The 23,329-nt window shown below is 40.0% G+C and overlaps 3 protein-coding genes across 3 annotated transcripts; all 3 read right to left on the reverse strand.

Annotated features, from left to right (window-relative positions):
• Positions 1 to 1,003: 1,003 nt before the first annotated feature.
• Positions 1,004 to 6,612, reverse strand: LOC148155618 (uncharacterized). The gene has a single exon (XM_088012450.1). The coding sequence runs from the start codon at positions 6,528 to 6,530 to the stop codon at positions 1,827 to 1,829; it is 4,704 nt and encodes a 1,567-aa protein (XP_087868576.1). The 5' UTR covers positions 6,531 to 6,612; the 3' UTR covers positions 1,004 to 1,826.
• An 84-nt stretch (positions 6,613 to 6,696) lies between these two features.
• LOC106930070 (E3 ubiquitin/ISG15 ligase TRIM25-like) lies at positions 6,697 to 9,011 on the reverse strand. The gene has a single exon (XM_088012451.1). It carries the CDS (start codon positions 8,978 to 8,980, stop codon positions 7,325 to 7,327), a length of 1,656 nt encoding a protein of 551 aa, XP_087868577.1. The 5' UTR covers positions 8,981 to 9,011; the 3' UTR covers positions 6,697 to 7,324.
• Positions 9,012 to 11,440: 2,429 nt separating this feature from the next.
• Positions 11,441 to 19,310, reverse strand: LOC106930071 (aquaporin-11-like). Its single transcript, XM_015007393.2, has 3 exons — positions 18,341 to 19,310; positions 15,438 to 15,554; positions 11,441 to 13,645 (listed from the first exon to the last, which is right to left on the reverse strand). Exons 1-3 carry the CDS (start codon positions 18,930 to 18,932, stop codon positions 13,539 to 13,541), a joined length of 816 nt encoding a protein of 271 aa, XP_014862879.2. The 5' UTR covers positions 18,933 to 19,310; the 3' UTR covers positions 11,441 to 13,538.
• Between the last annotated feature and the right edge of the window lie 4,019 nt (positions 19,311 to 23,329).

Raw genomic sequence — 23,329 nt, forward strand, 5'->3', positions numbered from 1 at the left:
ACACGTCAAACCTTGAGGCGAATGGGCTACAGCAGCAGAAGACTGCACCAGGTGCCACTCCTCTCAACTAAGAACAGGAAATTGAGGCTACAATTCACACAGGTTCACAAAAATTGGACAATCGAAGATTGTAAAAACATTGTCTGGTTTGATGATTTCTGCTGTGACACTCAGATGGTCGGGTCAGAATTTGGCATCAACAACATGAAAGCATGAATCCATCCTGCCTTGTGTCAATGGTTCAGGCTGGTGGTGGTGGTGCAATAGCGAGTGAAATATGTTCTTGGCACACTTTGAGCTCATTAATAGCAACTGAGCATCGTGTCAAAGCCACATTCTACCTGAGTATTGTTGCTGACCAAGTCCATCCCTTTATGACCACAGTATACCCATCTTCTGATTGCTACTTCCAGCAGGATAACTTGCCATGTCATAAAGCGCCATCATCTCAGACTCTTTCTTTGAACATGACAATGAGTTCACTGAACTCTAATGGCCTCCAACAGTTTCCGGATCTCAGTCCAATAGAGAACCTTTGGGATGTGGTGGAAAGGAAAATTCACATCCTGGATGTGCAGCCGACAAATCTGCAGCAACTGTGTGATGTTATCATGTCAATATGGACCACACTCTCTGAGGTTTTCATTACCGTTGAATCTATGCCACAAAGGATTAAGGCAGTTCTGAAGGCAAAACAGGATCCAACCTGGTACTAGCAAGGTGTGTACCTAATAAAGTGGCTAATAAGTGTCAATTCATGTTAGTTTCATTGTGTTACTTCATTGTGATTTTTTTGAATCACAATAAAGAAAACAGAAACAAGTTCAGTTCACTTCAGTCTCAGCTGATTTTAAAAAGAACATTTGTTCTGCGGAACAGTGGAAGAGAAACCTGAACATCTAAATACATCAATACAAATATTAAAGTCAAACTACTAGAGGCCAGAGAAGTTCAGATTTTCGTGTGGAAAAGTATTTCTGTGTCTTCAGAATGAAAGAAAACATCAGCAGTGACTTATTTTATGGTTGGTGGAACACAGTCAAAAATAAACCAGGAATTAAAGAGAAACAAAACAAGAAACCCTGATTGTTACGCCCCCAAGGTCTAGGGGTCCAGGGGCAGTAACATAAAATGAGTCTGGAGCGACAGTGTAAAGTAAAAATGATTTATTACAAAATAAAGTTTCACAAAACAATACAATTTAACCCAATTAATGCAAAAAAAAGAGAGGGATTAACAAACTCAATAATGTCAGGAGCAAATTAAAGTTAAAAAAAATCCAAACAAGTCAGTTTAAAGTAAACTCAAAACAAACCACAAAAGGAAACAACACAAAGAAAAGAAACCACATGCAAAGGAGAGGCTGCGGGAAGCACGCAGCCTCCCAAACACCGGCTTCTAACTCATATTTAACTGGAGCAAAGTCAAAGTAACTAAACTGAACAAACAAGAACAAACAAAGACCAAGCTAGCTTAAAGTAGTTGCAACCACCAAAAAAAAGAGAGGAGGCAGCTTCACAGAACCTCTTCAAAATAGCTGCCCCCCTAGAGGAATGAATTTAGGAGCCTTTTATATGGTGCAGGTGAGCCTCATCAACGTCTGATTGACTTGACAATCCTCTGCTGGTCCAATGGTGTAGCTGCTTTCCTACAGCCACCAGGCAGCCAATCAGGAAGATGTGCTCTCACAGCTGAACCTGCATAACAAAAGGGAGCCTGCACAGCCTCAAGAGGCCAGGGGCCGTAACACTCCCCCCCTTAAATTACAAAACCATGTTTTGTAAATACTTAGTGCAAGAAAAAAAACAACAACAAAAGAAGCATACTCACAACCTGGAAAGGCCATCTGCAAGAACATTTTCTGTTCCTTTCTTGTGTCGAATGTTGAGTTTGTATTCTTGTAGCAATAATGCCCACCGCATAAGGCGCTGATTGTGGTTGTACATGCGTGACAGAAATACTAATGGATTATGATCAGTAAATACATCAATCGGCAAACTACTGGACCCAAGGTAAACATGGAAGTGCTGAAGAGCCAACAACAGAGCCAGGGTTTCTTTTTCAATGGTGGAATAATTTAGTTGATGCTTGTTAAACTTTCGGGAGAAGTAGCAAACAGGATGATCTAAACCCTCCAAATCTTCCTGTATTAGCACCGCACCAGCCCCGACAGCGCTGGCATCCACCTCCAGTTTGAAAGGTCGGGTCAGATCAGGTGCAGCAAGTACTGGTGTGTGGCAAAGAAGAGATTTGGCCCTCTCAAAAGCATCTTGGCATTCATCTGACCAAACAAAGTCAGTCTTTGGGCTAAGTAGATTGGTTAACGGTTGAACTACTGAAGAGAAGTTTCTGCAAAAGTTCCGATAATAGCCAACCATGCCCAGAAATCTACGCAGCTCACGTCGTGTTTTGGGTGTGGGATACCCATTAATTGCCACAACTTTAGCATTGAGGGGACGGACTTGCCCTCGGCCTACCTCTCTGCCTAAATATGTTACAGTGGCCTTGCCAAATTCACACTTTGCCAGATTAAGGGTCAAGGAAGCTTGGGCCAAACTATGAAATACTCGATATAGTGTTTGCAAATGTTCCCACCAGGTTTCAGTATATACCACCAGATCGTCTAAATAAGCACTGCAGTTGGAGATGCCACGCAGTACTATGTTTATCAGCCTCTGAAAAGTAGCAGGGGCATTACACATACCAAATGCCATAACCGTGTACTGCAAAAAGTTATCTGGGGTCACAAAAGCTGAAATGTTGGAAGCCCTTTCAGTCAAGGGGACTTGCCAATAACCCTTGAGAAGATCCAATTTTGTAACATATTTTGCAGCTCCAATATTATCTACACAGTCCTCAATCCTAGGGAGAGGATAGGCATCAGGTACAGTGACAGAGTTTACCTTGCGAAAGTCTGTGATAAAGCGTGGTGAACCATCTGACTTGGTCTCTAACAAACAGGGTGAGCTCCAGGGACTTTGACTAGGTTTGGCTAGACCATGCTCAAGCAGGTACTCAATTTCCTGTCTCATTAGCGAACGTTTTGTGGGATTAGCACGGTAAGGATGCTGTTTGATTGGCTTTGCACTTTGAACATCTATGTCATGTTCTAGCACTGTTGTACGTGTTGGTACATCATTGAACAAACATGTGTACTCACTGATTAGGTCCATTATCTCTTTTTGCTGTTCAGGGGATAAGTGGTCAAGCTGGCTCGCCAGAGATTTTAGCATTTCTGAGTTTGGGAGGCGAGGACTTGAACAGATGGGATAATTCACCCTTAAACCATCAACATTGTCTGACTCATCTACTTCTAGTGAAGTTGCAACTACAATTGGGGCGCACACCCCATTAGGTTCTGGAGCAGATCGGGAGTGGTACAACTTAAGCATGTTCACATGGCAGACGCGAGTCTTGCGCCGCCGATTTGGGGTACCAATGACATAATCATGCTCCCCTATTCTCTCCAGAACTTCATAAGGCCCATCGAACCTGGCGGATAAGGCCGAACCAGTAATAGGTAGAAGTGCAACAACCTGATTTCCTACTTGAAAAACTCTTTTGACGGATGTTTTATCATAACGATGCTTCATCCTTCTCTGGGAGTCAGCTAGATGTTTTTTTGCTAGCACATTAGCTTGGCTTAGGCGCTCACGAAAGGCTTGCACATACTTGGTCACACTTTTTTTAGAACCTTCCGCAGGAACCAAGAAAGATTCTTTTAACGCTCTTAAAGGGCCACGGGGGGTGTGACCAAATACTAATTCAGCTGGACTGAAACCAAGGGATTCTTGACCTGCCTCCCTAGCAGCAAACAATACAAATGGAACCCCCTCATCCCAGCTTTTCCCAGTTTCCAGACAGTACTTACGCAGCATTGACTTTAAAGTCTGATGCCATCGTTCCAAAGCACCTTGAGATTCTGGGTGGTAAGCCGATGAAACAACGTGCCTAATGTTTAAGGTTTGAGCTACCTGCTTGAACAACTTTGACTGAAAATTTGTTCCTTGATCTGTTTGTAGTGTTTTTGGTAAACCAAACACAGAAAAGAACTTTGTCAAAGCTTTAACCACAGACTTCGCTGTAATTTTATTCAACGGGATGGCTTCAGGGAATCGTGTGGCAGTACACATAATTGTGAGTAAATATTGATTTCCACCTGTTGTCCTGGGCAAAGGTCCAACACAGTCTACTATTACATGGTCAAATGGTTGGTCCATCACCGGAATAGGGCACAGTGGAGCAGGGGGTATTACCTGGTTAGGTTTACCAGCAATTTGACACACATGACAACTGCGACAAAACCTGGAAACATCTTGTTTCATACCAGGCCAGAAGAAGTGCTTTAACAGAAGTTGGTATGTCTTGGTAACACCCAAGTGACCGGACCACTGGCTTTCATGAGCCAGAGACAGGACCTTCTGTCTATATGCGGCTGGTATAACAATCTGTTTAACCTTACCCCAGTCTAAGCTGCCGGCATCTGATGAAGACCATTGACGCATTAACACACCCTGTTCCACAGTGAAAGCTTGCTTCTCTTTATTGGCTTGTTCAGCACTTACCACCTGCTTGAAACATCTTTGTAATGTCTCATCAGCTTGTTGAGCAGATGACAAATGTTGTCTGGTCAGGGGGAGGGATGCTTCCTCCCAGAGTGGACCAGGCTCCTCCAGCTCCCCCAAATCTGGAAGTAACGAAATGCTGTTACTTTTGGGTTGTGCATCACCCTCGCTAGAAAATGGAGACATCAAAACAGAATCAGAAATTGAAATATCCGAGTCTTTGCGTGCCTGTGCACGGGTGACCACACAGGCTGGATACAGCCCAGAGTCTAGTGAGTCTGGGGTTGTCTGGTTTAAAGGATTATCTAAAACCTCCAGACTTGGAAGTACTAAACCTCCAGCAATGTCGTTCCCCATTAGCATAGCCACCCCATCTATGGGTAACTCTGGGCATACAGCAATAGGGAAACACCCGGTGACAAGTTTTGATTTTAGATAAACTCTGTGGACTGGTCGTGGAGCATAGCCCATCTCTATCCCCCTCAGAACAGAATTGTATCCACACGCACTTTCAGACGAGAAAGGCAAAACATTTGAGAGAATGATTGATTGGGAACATCCAGTGTCTCTCAAGATGTGAACTGGTTTTAAATCAGAGGGATCAGATGCAAGTGAGATCAAGCCATCAAAAATGAATGGTTCAAAACAAGGATCAGGTAATTTGCCACCACAACCAGTGCTCTTATTACGGGGTTCTTTTTTCACAAAACCAACACCTTTAGTTTGTTCAGAATTTGGCTGCGATTTGTGTTTTAAAGCTAAACAATCAGCAATGACATGTCCAGGTTTGTGACAATAGAAACACTCACGGCTTTCCTTTGGAACTGTGGGTTTAACCAATGGAAACTGTGGCACAGAGCTAACATGTGACTTTACATTAACAATGAATGATGACTTATGGGTAAGCACATACTCATCGGCAAGAACAGCAGCAGATGCAAGAGTGGTCACCTTCTGTTCATTTAAATACAACACCACCCGATCAGGAATGCACTTTTTAAAATCTTCCAACAATATTAGCTCACGTAAGGCATCATAATTGTTAGCCTTCGATGTGGCACACCACTTATCAAAGAGAATGCCCTTCTCTCTGGCAAACTCAACATGTGTTTGTCCTGCAGTTTTCGTTTGCTGTCGAAACTTCTGTCTATAAGCTTCTGGGACCAATTCATAAGCTTGTAAGACAGCAGCCTTAACCAGATCATAATCCAAGCTATCCTTTAACGGAAGCGCTGCCAACACCTCTTGAGCTTTACCAGAAAACTTACATTGTAACAAAAGAGGCCAGGTTTCCCTAGGCCATTGCAAAGCGCCAGCGATGCGTTCAAATGCTGCAAAGTATGAATCAACCTCAGATTCTCTGAAAGCAGGTACTAAAGAAATGCACTTACTGATGTCGAATGGCGTAGCAGACATGGAGGTGGAACTTGGTGTGACAGAGGCAGAAGGCGCTTGAGTCTGGGCCTCCAGCTCAAGTTTGCGCAGCTGTATAGCTTTCTCTGCCTCTATTTCCAGCCTCCTGATCTCAAGCTCCAGCTGAGCTTTTCTATCCTGGGCCTTTTCCTCAGCCTCCATCTGCAGACGTGCCAACCGTACCTTCAAACGAGCTCCATCTCGTCCTTCTGAGCTCACAGAAGACAGTGGGTCATAGCGAGGGAGTGTACGAGGTGTCTTTCCCCGTTCACTCACTCCTACCTCCACACTAGAACCATCCTTGAGGTCCTCCACAGACAAGGCCTTATGGCTTGGCACTGCAGCAGCCTCAGGCAGATCAGGCTCTTTGATCACACCAGTCTCCATCAACCTGCCCACTACCAGAGCCTTTAGGTCACGTTTAAGGACCTGTTTTGGGACCTGCAGCTTAAAGTGCTCCACAATTTGCAGCAATTCACACTTGCGGCAGCTATGTATAAGCTCAAAGGAGGGGTTAGCTAAAAAGTGCTCCAGATTAAATGGTACTGACATAATTAGTGGATACAGACAACCCAAAATGTTCCTCTTTTAATTCCAAACACTCCAGACATAGGGATCCTCCTTAACGAGGGATCCCGGACAAGCCCCCAATTATGTTACGCCCCCAAGGTCTAGGGGTCCAGGGGCAGTAACATAAAATGAGTCTGGAGCGACAGTGTAAAGTAAAAATGATTTATTACAAAATAAAGTTTCACAAAACAATACAATTTAACCCAATTAATGCAAAAAAAAGAGAGGGATTAACAAACTCAATAATGTCAGGAGCAAATTAAAGTTAAAAAAAATCCAAACAAGTCAGTTTAAAGTAAACTCAAAACAAACCACAAAAGGAAACAACACAAAGAAAAGAAACCACATGCAAAGGAGAGGCTGCGGGAAGCACGCAGCCTCCCAAACACCGGCTTCTAACTCATATTTAACTGGAGCAAAGTCAAAGTAACTAAACTGAACAAACAAGAACAAACAAAGACCAAGCTAGCTTAAAGTAGTTGCAACCACCAAAAAAAAAGAGAGGAGGCAGCTTCACAGAACCTCTTCAAAATAGCTGCCCCCCTAGAGGAATGAATTTAGGAGCCTTTTATATGGTGCAGGTGAGCCTCATCAACGTCTGATTGACTTGACAATCCTCTGCTGGTCCAATGGTGTAGCTGCTTTCCTACAGCCACCAGGCAGCCAATCAGGAAGATGTGCTCTCACAGCTGAACCTGCATAACAAAAGGGAGCCTGCACAGCCTCAAGAGGCCAGGGGCCGTAACACTGATCAACAACGAGAGAAGAGAGAATAACTATCCGGGTTTAAGGAACTCTACAGAGTCTCCAGTGTACCAAAAATAAACTCCAGCCAGCATTGGCTGTGTGAATCTGGTCTGGACTCTGTGGAGGAGAGTCATGGTTTCAGAGACGCTGTAGAAGGACAGAAGACCTGCTGTGTGATCCAAGTACACTCCGACTCTGGAGGAAACAGGACCTGAGATGGAGGTCCAGATGCTGTTGTGACCAAATCTAAAACTGTTTTGGGAGCAATCTAAGGCCCAAGATTTGTCATTACATCCAAATACACATTCATTCCCATCTCCAGTTCTGCTGATATTCTTGTATGCGACTGCTATGAAAACGTTACCTCTCCACTCCACCTCCCAGTAACATCGTCCAGTCAGACTCTCTCTACTCAGAACCTGAAACCATCCAGTGAATCTGTCTGGGTGACTAGAATAAGACTGATGTTGATTCATCACCGTCACCTTCCTGTTCCCTGCTGACAGTCCCAGACGCTTGTGTGCTGTGTTTGGATCCAGAGTTACTTCATATGAATATCTTAAGAATTCAGCTCTGCTCTTTGGTTCTGGTTCTGATTGTAAAACATCCTCAGTGATTTTCAGTGAGATGCTTGTCCATGAGTCTGTCAGGACGTCCTGTAGTTTCTCTCTGAGCTCTGACACAGCTGATGTCACGCCATCAAAGTGTCTCAGAGGACGGATGTTGATGCTGGATGAGCGCTTAGACTTACTGAGTGCTGGCAGTGAGGAGTAGTTGAGGAGAAACTGGTTGTGATCCTCTGTGTGTGAGAGCTGCTCCAGCTCAGTGTATTTCCTCTTCAGCTCAGTGATCTCCTGCTCCAGTTTCTCCTGAACATCTTTGACTCGACTCACTTCAGTTTTCTGCTGGGATCTGATCTGCTGCTTCACCTCAGAGCTTCTTTTCTGGAGGAGACGGATCAGCTCAGTGAAGATCTTCTTATTGTCCTCCACTGCTTTATCGGCAGAGATATTGATGGCCTCCACTTCCTGTTGAAGCAGCTTCACATCTTTCTCTTGGTCCTGGATTCTCTGATGGATTTTTCCTCGTCTCTCCTCCAGCTCTCTCTGCCTCTCAGTCCTTTCTGCTGCAGCTGAGACTATGTCATGGCCTTTATGTTCCTCCATTAAACAGAGACTGCAGACACACTTCTGATCAGTGCGGCAGAAGATCTCCAACAACTTATCGTGCTTAGAGCAGATGTTCTCCTGGAGGTTCTTGGACGGCTCCACCAGCTTGTGTTTCTTAAAAGTAGCTGAATCATAATGAGGCTGAAGGTGTTTCTCACAATAAGAGGCCAGACAGATTAAACAGGACTTGATGGCTTTCAGCTTCCTCCCAGTGCAGAAATCACAGGCCACATCTTCAGGTCCAGCATAGCAGTGATCAGCAGCAGCAGATTGGAGTCCAGTCTTCTTCAGCTGCTCCACTAAAGCTGCTAACACAGTGTTCTTCTTTAGCACAGGCCTTGGTGTGAATGTCTCCCTGCACTGAGGGCAGCTGTGGCTTTGTTTCCGATCCTTCCAGTGTGTTTTAATACAGTTCATGCAGTAGTTGTGTCCACAGGGAATCGTCACCGGGTCCTTCAGTAGATCCAGACAGATCGAACAGGACAAAGTTTCTTCGTCTATCTGATTCTGCTCCATTTCTTCTGTCACAGTGACTGTGTGAGTTTCACTTCCTGAAACAGAAGGCAGAGAGGCTGCAACCAATCAGCTTCCACCTTCAGTAGACGTTGGTCCCACTCATATAAGGCGTGTTTGAGCAGGAAGTAGATGGAGGAATGTCAGGCTTTGATTCCACAAATAGTTTAAAGTAATGTCTACATGGCTTGGCAAGAAATTTCTGTTCAAAACATCAAAGTCAGCAAAACTCAGAACTTTAAAATGTAATCTAATCAATGGAGGCATTCATATAGCACCTGTGCACAATCTGTGCTTCTGTACTGCTGTGACAGACTCAGAAAATGAAAGGAGTGGGTGAGAGGTGTCTGTCTGTTCCCTATTGCAACAGCAGTTTATTGAGTTTTTGCGGTTGTAGTGATGGACTCTGACCTGGCCCCTCAGAGAAACATGAAGCCAATTACAAAGTCATCTTCTATCACTCTGACCAAGATTAAAGAACTAATGTCCCAGAAAGATCGAGAAACTCACCCAGGCATTTATCTTTAGTTACATTGATTACTGCAACAATGAATAAATGTTAATTTATTCATTCATTCATGTTTTAAAACTCAATTAACTTATTTATTTCAAACAAAAGATTCAAGGCCACCTCTGGATCAGCGATGTGCGGTCAGGGGAGAACTCTCCTGTAATCCTGAAAAGTAAAATAGATGCTATGAGAGAACATCAAATTTTTTGTATAAATTAGTTTTTTTATTTGTAATGTCAAGAACAGCGATTTTTTTATGGCTGTCCTTACACACTGTCCAAGTGTGTAAGGACAGCTTAGAGCTTATTAGAACCACACTGCAGGGACTTTAGATTACTGAAGGTAGTAACTGGATCACAGGAGACAGTGGAGTGGAAAGTGAATTTAAACAGCGGATATAAGCTTTTCCAACACTGTGAAAAAGTATTTTGACAGAAATGTTTGAAAACAGACGCTCTACCAGATATGTCGACTTCAATCATAACTGAAGACCTGAGAGTACAAAGGTCTTGATGAGTATATTGAAACAGAAAGTTTAAAGTACATGGAGTTCTCATATCTGCCAGTAGAGGTCGTCTGCACACATCAGCCCCAGGAAGGTGTTGATGCTGCAAGTTCCTACAAGATCAACATACTTTCCATGCAGATCTGCTAGTAACAGTGAGCACCGAATGCCATGCTAATTGTCTTGTTCATGAAAATGACCAGTGCAAAGTAATCAGTGCTGCTTTTAGCTTGACATTTAGTTTAATCTGAGTGTAAAAGTTAAATAAAGGTCACATGTTCATGTTATGTAACAGGTACAACGGGACTGGCAGGATTTAATGGAGCTCTTTTTGGATAATCCAGACTTCAGTGAGGGGATTACCTGTTATTTAGATAATTTATTGTGCCAAGGTTTTGGGTAAAAATATTTACACTTTACTTTCTTACCAATAAATTCATATGGACAGTAATTACAGAATTATTCAACAAAGTTTTATCAACCTAAAACAAAACTGAAAGATCAAAAAGTATCACGTTTACATTTTTACAAAACGTATTCTTTCACACAACACAGGTTTATATTATTGACATCATTTTAGGATAAAAAATTATGTAATACATACTTTTTAACAATTTAACAGAATAAATAGAATAAATAGTTAAAAATAGAGATTGACATTAGCTTCCTCCCAAAACCTTTCTTCACTTTGCAAATGGAAAAATAAACAGTTATTTTTATTATGTAATTTAATTTTGAATGTTTTCAGCAGTTCTAAATCCAGACTGAAATATTTTATTCATTCCTTGTGCTACTGACCCTTTGAGTAATATAAACAGGCATCTCACTTCCAGGCATATTTAGTTGTATAAGGAGTTCAACCCCACAGCATGATAGCACCTTCACTATGCTGAACAACCACAGCCATTGATCATTTTGCCTACAATCTTGTGGTTTTGGTTATTTTGTTACTGACTTTTTCAGTATGAAATTGAGTCAAATATCAGTGGTGGTTTCATACCAACTTTGTGTCAGTTTGTACTCTATTGAGATCTCTTAATTTCTTCATATTTAGACTTGTGTAATATCAAGTGCTATCACATTTTTCAGCATGGCGTGTCTCCTTTGATGGGCTCTTGGTTTGAATAGTGCATGTATATTTGGATGATGGGTGTGAAATTCACTGATCCACTGAGTCAGAATGGCCGACTTTTTGCATAACATCACCATTTAAGGACCTACGAACTGTCTGGGAATTTATTTTTAATGCTCTGAGTGTCCTAATGTGATCAGGTCATCATTAGCCAAATTAGCCAAAAAGTAGGTCATGCCATCAGATTCACTTTCAGTTTCAGCAAATGTTGCAAGAGATGAAGTCACATTATTGTTGGGTCACTGTTGCAGATGACAGGGATATCAGAAAAACAAAACAATAAACTCAAAACGTCCAAAACATCAGTGACAAAAATTCTTTGTTTACCTTTTATTCCAATCAAAATACTTCACATATTAAAAATGAATGCCTTTTTATTACATACGTACAAAACCATGTTTCCTAGAAACATAATGTATTGTACATTTTTCTGACAAACAGTAAATCAGAAAAATAATTTCATAGCAACATGAGCTATTAGCAATAGCTTAAATTTGATAAAGACAAACAATACAAATAAGTTGTAAATTTACTACAATCCTCAGCACCCTGTGTCAATACTTCATTCAAGCAGCTTTCACTTGTAGCAGCACATATTATTTATGCAGCAATACTTTACTAGAAAGATCTAAAGACCAACACATTATTTTCATCTAAAATAAATTAACTTACCATGATTGTCTGAAACCTCAACAAAAAGTTTTAAAAATAACAGAAACACTTTGGTGGATTCAAAGCCATCATAAAATGCAACCATATTTATTAATCTATAAAATAAAATAAAAATAAAACTTTTGTGCTTAATTAATTTAAAACAAAGATAATTAAACAACATTAAATTGCTGTCAGATATATAGAAATATATCAGAGTATCAACTATCTTTAGAAAGGCAGGCAGGTGGGTAGGTAGGTACAGTACAGCCATCTGTTTCTGTGGCTTTCATACATAATTTTAACTAACTTACATTTTGATTACATTTTTAGTAAATATTTGCACGCTGTAATTGGAATAAACAGAAAACTCATTGACAGAGGTTGTGCTATCATTTTACAGTGTTCGTAGATTAACTTTATTGATCCTGTAAGAGAAACTGTCACCAAATATTAACCTGACTGCATTTAGCTGGTGTGTTCAGACATTCTTGGAAATGTTTATTAGCACTTGGTGCAGGTATGAGTTCACTGTACTGCATAGAAAGCATAAATGCTATTAATACGATATTTATGGAGCCATTTGACGCATTTAAAACATGCGGGTACGCATTACGTGAAAAATAATCCCAGACATATGTAATCAAAACAAATTACATTTTATATGAAATACAGTTTTTTCTTTTGGATTTTTAATGATAGGCATGATATTAACTTCAGTGCATCAGCCATATTGGTCTATCTTGAACAGTTATGGTATTTTTGGTCACCATTGAGTTTTTAGTTATCACTAAAACATTGCATGTTTTAAATCCAACTCCTCATCTGTTGGTTAATTTTTGCTTCTCACAAATGACGTAAATGAAGTGGTGAGAGCAAAAGTTTCTGTCTGTTCATGTTCAGATTTGTTATTCCTCCCACTGGCCTGAAAAGTCACAAAGGTAGCAAAATGTTTATATCTACTTCTAGAGCAGGGGTTCCCAAACATTTTCTCCTGGGCACCCCCAGTGGGTTCCAAACTATTTCTGGGCCTCCCCTATGGCTTACAAATAGCTGTCTGGTTGAACGACGTGTATGAGCGAAGGGGGTGGGGGGAGGATTCTTAGAGACTCCCTGTTATACTCAGCCCTGGCTCCAGATGAACAAGGGGGGGAATCAATTTTTTGGGGGGCAAAATGAATCATAGCTGAACATAGACAACAACACCAGTAGCCTACAAGCTACAAGCTTAAGGTGCTGTATTGATATTAGCTAGTCATCTTTTAGCTAACTTTACCTGCATCCAACAGCTTTACTCAACAGTTGGTTAGTTTGGGGGAAAAACTGTGAAAAGTTATTTGCGTTTTGCTGGTTTGCTGCCATGATTCTAACACAAACCTACGTAGCTCTGCACAGCAGCAGCAGGTCTCCTCCAGGTGTAAACCCAGCGCCAGCGTCGTAGCGTTCATGTTGCGTTTAAAGGCGGCTAACGGATTTAACTGCTGATAAAAGTTACAAAGGACACAGATATGGGAAGTGTGGAAGCCCCTACTGTATCAAATTAACAGAGGAATAACAGAGAGTTAGCCATTCTAAGCCGTTCATCCAGACGGCTTCCGGCGCCCCCCCTAGGGGATGCGCCCCACAGTTTGGGAACCTCTGTTCTAGAGCATAAACTTTCCAAAAGGGTTTTTGATGCTTCATCAAGCCCAATCTGGTCCACAGTCACAGAGAAAAGTCTTAATTAGTCAGAATTGTTCTCCCACTTAGATAAAACAAAAATCTACTGTGTCTTCTCTTTCTGTGTAATGGAGCTGTTCATCCCAACGGTGCTCTTTCCAGAAAGAAAAGGGACGATCTTCTCGAACAGGAGGATGCAGCTCGCCATGCCTGCAGGCACACAGCAGATTACATTTTAATGCAGCCTTTGTGTTAAATATGAAACTAAAACACAAATTAAAACACTATAAAAGTGTGTGTGTGTGTGTATGTATATATATATATATATATATATATATATATATATATATAAATATATATATAGTACTAATAGTACTATTATGTTTAAAAAACTGTTATTTTAATTCTAAACACACTGACTGTGTTTATTATATATAAATGTATATTATTTATATAATTATTTATATTCTTATAAATAATATTATTTCTAATAATATATTATTTATACAATATAAATAATACTATAAATATTATATTTATTATTATCATCATCATAAATATTACAATAATATTTATTGTTACAATAATATTTATTATTAAATTATAATTTAATTCTATAATTAAATTAATAATTAATTATTATTAATTATTTGGCTCTTGGGACGTGGAATGTTTCTTCTTTGAGATTAGAGAAATCATTCCCAGGAGAGATCTCTCTTCATGGGTCCAGTCTTCTAATGCCGCTTTCGTCAGCGTAGACGTTGAACTTTTAGACTCAACGGTCTCCTTGTCACCGCAAACTTCCCCAGCCGGGGAAGTCTCTTCTTTGAGATAAGAGAAATCGTTCCCAGGACAGATCTCTCTTGATGGGCCAGCCTTCTAATGCCTCCGTCATCAGAGCAGAGGTTCAGCTTTTGGACGCCTCTTTTTCCTCCTTATCGCTCCAACCCTTCTCAATCTGTGCACTTTAGGAAGATTGGAGAAATGGTTCCCTTCATCACTGTTCTCGCCATCAGACCGACCTGAGTGATCTGTTTGCTGTGGCCTGATGACTTTTCAGACCGATCTGTCTGAAAACTCGTAGAATGGCCTGATGAGTTTTGCAGTGAAGTTTGCTTCACAGTCGGGGAAGGTTTGAAGAGATACAAGTCAAATTCATCGTACTCATACTCATCCTTGTAACTACTGATGTCAAAAGTGACCCCAGGAAGTAGCTTGTTAAATAGCTTCCTCACTTCTGTGGTGATCAAATAACCTGCTCCAAACGTCAGGGGAAAAAACATGGTGGTGACTCCGATCTGTTGCATTGTCAAAATATTTTTCAAACACGGTGCTAACAATCAAAGAGCTGCTTGTATATAACCTCCTGTTTTGAGATCCAAACCTCGGATGTTCTTTGATCTATGTCATAGATGAGGTCATAGCTACAATGAGTCTTTGTAGTTCTAGGGCAGTGGTACCTTTTTTGAGGAACCGAACCCCCCAGTTTCATACGCGGATTCACCGAACCCTTCTTATCCCCATCAAACCCAGATTAAGAACCACTGTTCTAGGGGAATGACTTGCTTCTGATCGTTGCTATGGAAACGGTCAAATCAGTTCTGCATGACTCAAACTATTAACCCTTTGCAACTGCATCACTTATCGCCATGACGGACTTCAGAAGGGTATATTTCAGGAGGCTAGGGATTAAAACAGGGATTTTAATGGTTAAATATTAAGTTTAGATTGACAATGGTATACTAAAACCATTAATTTAAGTAGGATTTTTCATCATTATATCAAGTTTAAAATTTCAAATCATAGTTGACTTAAAAATATCTTAAAAGTAAAATTAAATTGTAAATTGTGACAAGAAATTTTGCCTACTTGGAGAAGAGCTACAAAGAAATAATTTTGTATATATAATAATCTGCCAATGGAACATATATATATACACATAGATACACATTTATCATAGAACCCCCAAGAATTTAAAACTACTTTCACCCCTGATCGTTACCCAATGTTGGACCCAGCCAGTAGATGAAGCAGTACTCCAGGTATGTGTGGCCACTGCAGGGGAACTGAACAGAGAAAGCCAGGGCGGGATTAAAAACGGCTCCGGAAATACTCCCACCTGCAAAAAAATAATAAATAAATAAATAAGGACAAAACATAAACAAAAGCACATACAGGTGCTGGTCATAAAATTAGAATATTGTGATAAAGTTCATTATTTTCCATAATGTCATGATAAAAATTAAATTGTCATATATTTTAGATTCATTGCACACCAACTGAAATATTTCAGGTCTTTTATTGTTTTAATTTTGATGATTTTGGCAAACAGCTCATGAAAACCCAAAATCCCTGTCTCAAAAAATTAGAATATTATGAAAAGGTTCTCTGAACGAGCAATAAAAATAATCATCTGAATCAACAAAGTAACTCTAAACACCTGAAAAAGATTCCTGAGGCCTTTAAAAACTCCCAGCCTGGTTCGTTACTCAAAACCGCAATCATGGGTCAGACTGCTGACCTGACTGCTGTCCAGAAGGCCATCACTGACATCCTCAAGCAAGAGGGTGAGAAACAGAAAGAAATTTCTGAACGAATCGGCTGTTTGCAGAGTGTTATATCAAGGCACCTCAGTGGGAAGTCAGTAGGAAGGAAAAAGTGTGGCAGAAAACGCTACACAACGAGAAGAGGTGACCGGACCCTGAGGAAGATTGTGGAGAAGGGCCGATTCCAGACCAAATTAAATTTTCATCTCCATAAAACTTTTCAGCAGATGGAAGCATGAAGTGCTCCAAAATCTTCTGATAGCTGCTGCATTGATCCTGCCCTTGATAAAACCCAGTGGACCAACACCAGCAGCTGACATGGCACCCAGACCATCACTGACTGTGGGTACTTGACACTGGACTTCGGGCATTTTGGCATTTCCTTCTCCCCAGTCTTCCTCCAGAGTCTGGCACTTTGATTTCCGAATGACATGCAAAGTTTGCTTTCATCCAAAAAAGTACTTTGGACCACTGAACAACAGTGGTCCAAAGTGCTGCTTCTCTGTAGCCCAGGTCAGGCGCTTCTGCCGCTGTTTCTGGTTCAAAAGTGGCTTGACCTTTGACCTGGGGAATGCGGCACCTGTAGCCCATTTCCTGCACACGCCTGTGCACAGTGGCTCTGGATGTTTCTACTCCAGACTCAGTCCACTGCTTCCCCCAAGGTCTGGAATCGGCCCTTCTCCACAATCTTCCTCAGGGTCCGGTCACCTCTTCTCGTTGTGTAGCGTTTTCTGCCACACTTTTTCCTTCCTACTGACTTCCCACTGAGGTGCCTTGATATAACACTCTGCAAACAGCCGATTCGTTCAGAAATTTCTTTCTGTTTCTCACCCTATTGCTTGAGGATGTCAGTGATGGCCTTCTGGACAGCAGTCAGGTCAGCAGTCTGACCCATGATTGCGGTTTTGAGTAACGAACCAGGCTGGGAGTTTTTAAAGGCCTCAGGAATCTTTTTCAGGTGTTTAGAGTTACTTTGTTGATTCAGATGATTATTTTTATTGCTCGTTCAGAGAACCTTTTCATAATATTCTAATTTTTTGAGACAGGGATTTTGGGTTTTCATGAGCTGTTTGCCAAAATCATCAAAATTAAAACAATAAAAGACCTGAAATATTTCAGTTGGTGTGCAATGAATCTAAAATATATGACAATTTAATTTTTATCATGACATTATGGAAAATAATGAACTTTATCACAATATTCTAATTTTATGACCAGCACCTGTAAATATGCTCTTCAAATCCAAACTTGCTGAAACCATATATAATACAGTTATCCACATTTGGTAAAAAAAAAAAAATAAAAAAAATCATGCAATTCCATGAAGAATTATTATTCATTAAAGACAATGTTTGAGTGAACAAAGATCACATGTGAAGTTCCTCAAAACTTCATTCTAAGGTCAGGTAGGAACTACAGTTGATGCCTGAGCTAAAGCTAGCGTCCTAGCTCAGATTATAGAGTATACTCATGTTGATGATAATCATTTTACCTGAACATTAATCTATTGCCAAATCAGCCAATTGCCAGAATGGTAGGTTTACTGTTAAATCAAGACAGATAAACTTTTTTCTGATTTTATTTTCTGTAAGCCATTTCTTTATAATAGTGTCTTTAAAGGTCTTTGTGAGAATATGAATAAATAAAAGACCTGCTAAGTCACAGATCCCAGGAAAGAACGAAACAAGACAAAGTTTCTCTGATACTCAGTGGAACAAACTCCATGTCTCGGGTTTTTATGGAGTTTGTTCCACTGAGTATCAGAGAAACTTTGTCCATAAAAACCCGAGACATGGAGAAACTATTCAAAAGGAATGAAAATAATTCTGGTCTCTGGAGTTTTCCTTTAAAGATGCTTTGTCATTTAATTCATAATACATACTGCTTATCAGTTTTAAATGTGAGATTATTTTCAGTTTCCTCTGTTGTCCTTCTTGCTGAAACAATTAATCAGAGTAAATGATTATTGAAATAATCGTCTATTTTAGTAATGATCAAAGTTAAGACCCGCCTCCTGGCTCTGATTGGTCGTTTCTAGTTAGCATTGGAAGAAGGCAGAGGAGCTCGATTTTTTTTTTCACAATTACAGTGAAGCTTGAACATGTGTAAATATATGTTACATTCTGCAGCTTTAAATACAAACTGTACGGATGAAAGTTGAGTAGAAGTTTGACTTAATTATTGCTCTGAATGTTTTTGTAGTTTTTTTTATTTTAGTCAGTATACTCCAGTTAACATTAATAGATTTCTAAATTAGTTGATAATCGATTAATCGTATCAACTGTAAAACATAATAAATATGTTTTTATTTATTACATATTTGCATTACTTTTTTTTTTTTTTTTTTGGTCCAACACACCTGCGTAAACCAAAGCGGTGATGACGGCAGCGAAAAAGTGAACTCGGAGTTTCTCCTCCAGCTTGTGGATGTGCATGGCGGTGGCCTGCACCGCGAAAGCGCACGCCAGCTCCACGGCAGCAGCCTCCAGCACAGTCCCACCGAGCGGGTCGAAGCACCGGAACCCGAACTTTTGGTGCTGGCGGTGCATATCCGACAGCCCCAGCGACCAAACGGAGGCTGCAAAGGACCGTGCGGCGACCGCCGCTCCGAGCTGGACAGCGATGAGGAGAGCCGCGGCTCTGCAACTCGCCGTGCCGCGGCAGACTCTCTCCAGAGCCGCAGCGGGATTACACGTCGCTTCTCTGAAAGTTGATAAATGAACAACGGTGACGACATAAGTGAGAGTCAAGCTGATCGCTTGGTCCAAGCGGACGGATTCCGCGAGCAGCTTGAGTTCCTGGGTGCAGCAGCAGAGTTGGAAGGTGGACGCCGCTTCCAGCAGGTAAATCCAACAAATACCGGGGAGAAAACGCGCCGCAGCTCGGCGAGTCGCCTCGCAGAGTAGCACCGCGACGGCCAGGACACCCAGCGAGACCCACAGGTCAGCCATGTCCGCGGTCCGGAGCCTTACAGGCAGGTTTATCCCGAAGTTTGAGCCGCTGGTTGGACAGAGCGCAACTTATTAGACTAGTTACCCGTGGCGGAATGTCAAAGTCCGGGAGACCCACGTTGTCTCCGCTGCGTCAGTTTTTATTGTGAAACAGGAAACAGGATGACTCAACTTTCAAATTAAAGGGATGACCAACAATTTGATTCGGCAATGTTTTAAACAATTATCCAAACCAAAATGTACACTCTGTGATAGAAAAATAAATTTGTTAGAAACATAATTTACAGACTTACTTAGGCTAAAAATAAATCTGTAAGTTACTTTTATTATTTTTAAGCACTTTTATGTATCATCTTTTATTTTTCACTATATCCATACATTTCTTATGACTCCAGAAATGGAGGATCGTGAATAAAAAAAAAATAAAATCAATACATACATTATATTTGTAATGTTATTATTGGTCTGTTCTTGTTTTTGGACCGTTCTTCTCGTTTGGTCACATTTTTTTAACACTATTTGATCAAATGGTAGTTAATTTACTCTGAAAAAGGGAACTTCAGGTCTTTAAATAACCTAGGTTTATTTTGCTGTTGGATCAATTTTCTTATAAAAGAAAAACAACAACAACAACAAAAACAGGAATGTCCCAATTAAATTTTTAAGAAAGATTTTTGTCTTTTATTTATGTTTACTCTTTCCAACTGAATGACATAAGTTCAGCTCTTTCTGTGAATAATCCAGTTTTCCTTTTTTTTGGTATTCTTTTCCAAATTGTCTTCATGGAGAAAATATTACAATAAGTAGACAACAAATTTGACATTCAGTTTACTCAATTTAACCTATTTGTGTGTTTGTTTCAAGTCTTCATCTAAATAAACTCTAGTTTTTCATTTTATTTGACCAATATTGTGAGGGGTAAAATACACTGAAAGTCCAACAAAAAGATTAATATAAAATAATTTACTCCTATTTTTTCCATATTGCAAATGCAGCCTTATATGAGAGAAATCTAGACTTTGCTTTAGAGATAAAATCAGAGCTATAACCGTTAAGCCGGTTTTATTTTGACGGTTCTACCGGAAGTGCTGGTGAATGCGTTTGAAACACGGTTAACTTGATCTGTTTGGGTGCAGCACTGGCTGAGAGAGGCTCAACGCTGGGCGAGAACATTCCTGTTCCAGCAGTTTGACAACTTTACTGAGAAAGAAACCAGCGGGAGGGAGAACTGAACTGTTTTCACTGCGCTCAGTGGGACGTCTGTGGGTTAATAAACGGAATAAACTTAAAAAAACAAAAAAAAAAACAAAACTGTTTTGGTTAATAATGGAAGCTGCTACAAATACCCAGAGGTGGGCAGAATAGCTAAAAAAAAAAAAAAAGGCTACTCAACAGTTTGATCATAATATCTTATTTAACTTGTGAAAAGGTAAATCAGACAGAACAGTAATATTTAGTTATGAAATTATGGTCTTTAAAAATATCAATAATAATAAAAATCAAACTTTATTTTTTGAGCACTTTTTAAAACAATCAAGTCTGAAGCCAATACTTGCTGCATGTACATGCTAGAACAGTGAAAGAAATACTCCCAGTGGCAATATTTACCATTTATTGTTTACTTGAGCCCCAAATGTTACAGCAGCGAGAAAATAACTTTGGAGCAGAGGTAAGTAGCAACTTGGCAGTAGTTTTACTGCATCTTAGTTTTTACTTTTACAGACATCAGTCAGTTTTTATCTGAAGTGTTGATATGGAGGATAGCTGTATATGAACCTTTGAAACAGGTGAACTTTCTGCTGGTTTGTGTAACAGTAATCTTGTTTTAAAGGTTCCAACTGAGGTGAACTTTGCACACCACACTCTGCTTTTTAATGTTACCATGTTCCTTTGTTCTCTTTGACTCTGGGATTTTACTGCAGGTCTCATTCTTACTCAGCATTTTCTCCACGTTAATTTTTACACTGAGCAACTTCATACCTTTAGGTGTTGTACTGAAATATCAAAAAGTTGACTTAATTTTCTGTTTCTGTTCAGCTTTATGCTTTTAAATCCAGTTAAGCTCCTTTTGCATTTTGAATTTTATTTCAATAATTCAATTTAAAATCTCATTTCATGACATATTTTGTGTGTTTCTTTTTATTTATTTAATTGCATTTATTCTGCCTTCCAGCTAGTTAAAACCAAAAATCTGTTATTTAGGATCACATTTCAATATCTTTAACAGCAAAATGTGCTCCCACTGAAGGCATATATGCAACAAATACTTGGTCTGGGCTCCTTTTGCATAAATTTCATCAGGGTGATTAGCTTCTTGGTCACTCCCTTAAAGGGGTCTTGCTTCACAATCCTCTCCACACTTTTTCCTTCCACCAAACCTTCCAAGAATATACCCAACAGACCTTTTGTAAAGGGTGTCACAATATTATCTGTATTTTCAAAATGAATTTGAGCATTTCAGATATTTAATCCAGGGCTATATTTAACTGTGAGAGTAAAGTTTTTGGACATATTTTTAATAAATTTATTAAATGAGTCACTGTTGGCATGAAACATATACAGAATATTTCACCAAAATGTCGTATCTCTTTAAAGAGGCTGACATCCAGCTGGACTCAACTGATGGTGTGTTTTCATCACCTTGGCAACAGGTGGCGATGGATGACACCGAAGAGCAGGGTCACCAGTATGACTTATGTAAATTTGCTAGAAAGTCTATAGTGCTTCCGCTTTATTTTCAAAATAAATCTAACAAAACTCTGCTTTGCTCTTTATATTTTCTATCTCGGCTACAGAGTTTCTCCAGATATGGCGGGAAAAAATAGACGAGAAACTTAAATTCGACTATTAATAAACGAGTGGCGCCCACAGTACTATACTGGCTCTGTTAGTGAACGCTTAAAACGGAGATAGACATACATAATTAGCTTATGTTACTATAAGCTAATTACATGGAAAGATATTAATATGGCTTCCCAGATCCATGTTTATACCATTGAAATAAATTTAAAGATCTTACTATATTTGTTGTTCCGGGTCTGTGTCTGCTTTAGAAACAGAGTTTTCTCACCACAAACCACCTTAAAAAGTTATTAACTTTAGTTTGAAACAAAAATAATAATACGAGTCATTTTAGATTCTTCTCACAGTAAAAATGTGAAGGACAGGAATGTTCCGACACAAATGATCAGGAACATACTTGGTATTGTGACTCTAGGGGGCGCAGTTTCTTCTTTATTGCCTTCGTATGTTTCCCTGGCTAGAGTAAACGCAAATTATATCTGTGTGAAGAAAACAACTTGATGCACACGTTAATTTCGTAAAGTACCGTTTATAGCCAAACATCGCGGATGAAACGGAGTGTAATTGCAGATTTTCGTGCATATCTGACTCGGTTCTGTTACTAGGCAACGTTTGCTGTGAGGTTGATAAACATGGATAAACATCCATCCGTCGTTTATACCTACTTCTTCTACAAGTCATTGAAGCAATCGCTGTGTGGAGAGTTTCTTACAATTTCTTATCATGATATGTACTGACACAGAAACCGTAACTAAATGACCAATTTAATGTTTTACTTTTGCAATTTTACTTTAACAGTGCATTTGAATTGAGGCGTTAAGACACAACAGACTTTTAGGGAGTTGTTACACCTGATTAGGGACCAAAATTGCTAAATTTGTTATATTTTCAGCTACACTGGCTTGCTTTTCTACTTGTTCAAACCATTTCCCCCTCCTTGCCTGTGGGGGCGCTGCACCAAGAACCACTGAAGGAAACACAAAAAGACACTAGAGGCAACTTTCTTCTTAATGAAATGTGAACATAAACGAAGCTGTGGTAGGACTTCTCTTTTGTCTTTGGTAAAAGACGAGTCATTTATATTCGCTTGCACTACATTTACGTGTTTGGTTGTGTTTACCCAGAATGCCCTGCGCAGTAGTCAACTTCCTGCTTTTGGAGCGGTCTCCAGTCCACTTGGCATTCGCATATGAAATTTCTTCATCCGAACCCAGCACCTGGTTTGTAGGTAGACCAGAGTTCGATTGTGCATTCACAGCTCCCCAAACAAACTGGACTTACACAAGCTGGAGTTGGATTAAATTGGCCTAAACAAGGCTGGTGTTCAGGAGTCTACAACTTGCACTTCTGGAGCTACAATCGGCTTTTTGGTTCACTTAATATAGACAATGAAATATTGCTCTGTTTTGGGGCATTGGATGGCATGTAGTGTAAACGTACCAGTCTGAGGCCTTATGCTGCATGTTTTCCTCTTTTCTCTCCTAATTCCCAATAATTTACTATTCAATAAAGGCCACCTGTGCTGTGTGTGGTAATTCGGGTCTAGAACCACCACGAAATTAGATCTTCTGCAGCTTGAATCCAAGAAGACAGTG

This window comes from Poecilia mexicana, unplaced genomic scaffold (genome assembly GCF_051168715.1).
Source record: "Poecilia mexicana isolate PSO_F unplaced genomic scaffold, ASM5116871v1 scaffold_14, whole genome shotgun sequence".
In the NCBI taxonomy this organism is placed as follows: Eukaryota; Metazoa; Chordata; class Actinopteri; order Cyprinodontiformes; family Poeciliidae; genus Poecilia; species Poecilia mexicana.

Excerpts from the sequence above, each read along its gene's own strand:
- LOC148155618 (XM_088012450.1), bottom strand. The coding sequence starts at position 6,530 with ATGTCAGTACCATTTAATCTGGAGCACTTTTTAGCTAACCCCTCCTTT.
- LOC106930070 (XM_088012451.1), bottom strand. The coding sequence starts at position 8,980 with ATGGAGCAGAATCAGATAGACGAAGAAACTTTGTCCTGTTCGATCTGT.
- LOC106930071 (XM_015007393.2), bottom strand. The coding sequence starts at position 18,932 with ATGGCTGACCTGTGGGTCTCGCTGGGTGTCCTGGCCGTCGCGGTGCTA. Across the intron at positions 15,555-18,340 it reads CACCGCTTTGGTTTACGCAG|GTGGGAGTATTTCCGGAGCC; the intron begins GTGTGTTGGACC and ends ATTTTTTTGCAG. Across the intron at positions 13,646-15,437 it reads CTGGCTGGGTCCAACATTGG|GCATGGCGAGCTGCATCCTC; the intron begins GTAACGATCAGG and ends GTGTGCCTGCAG.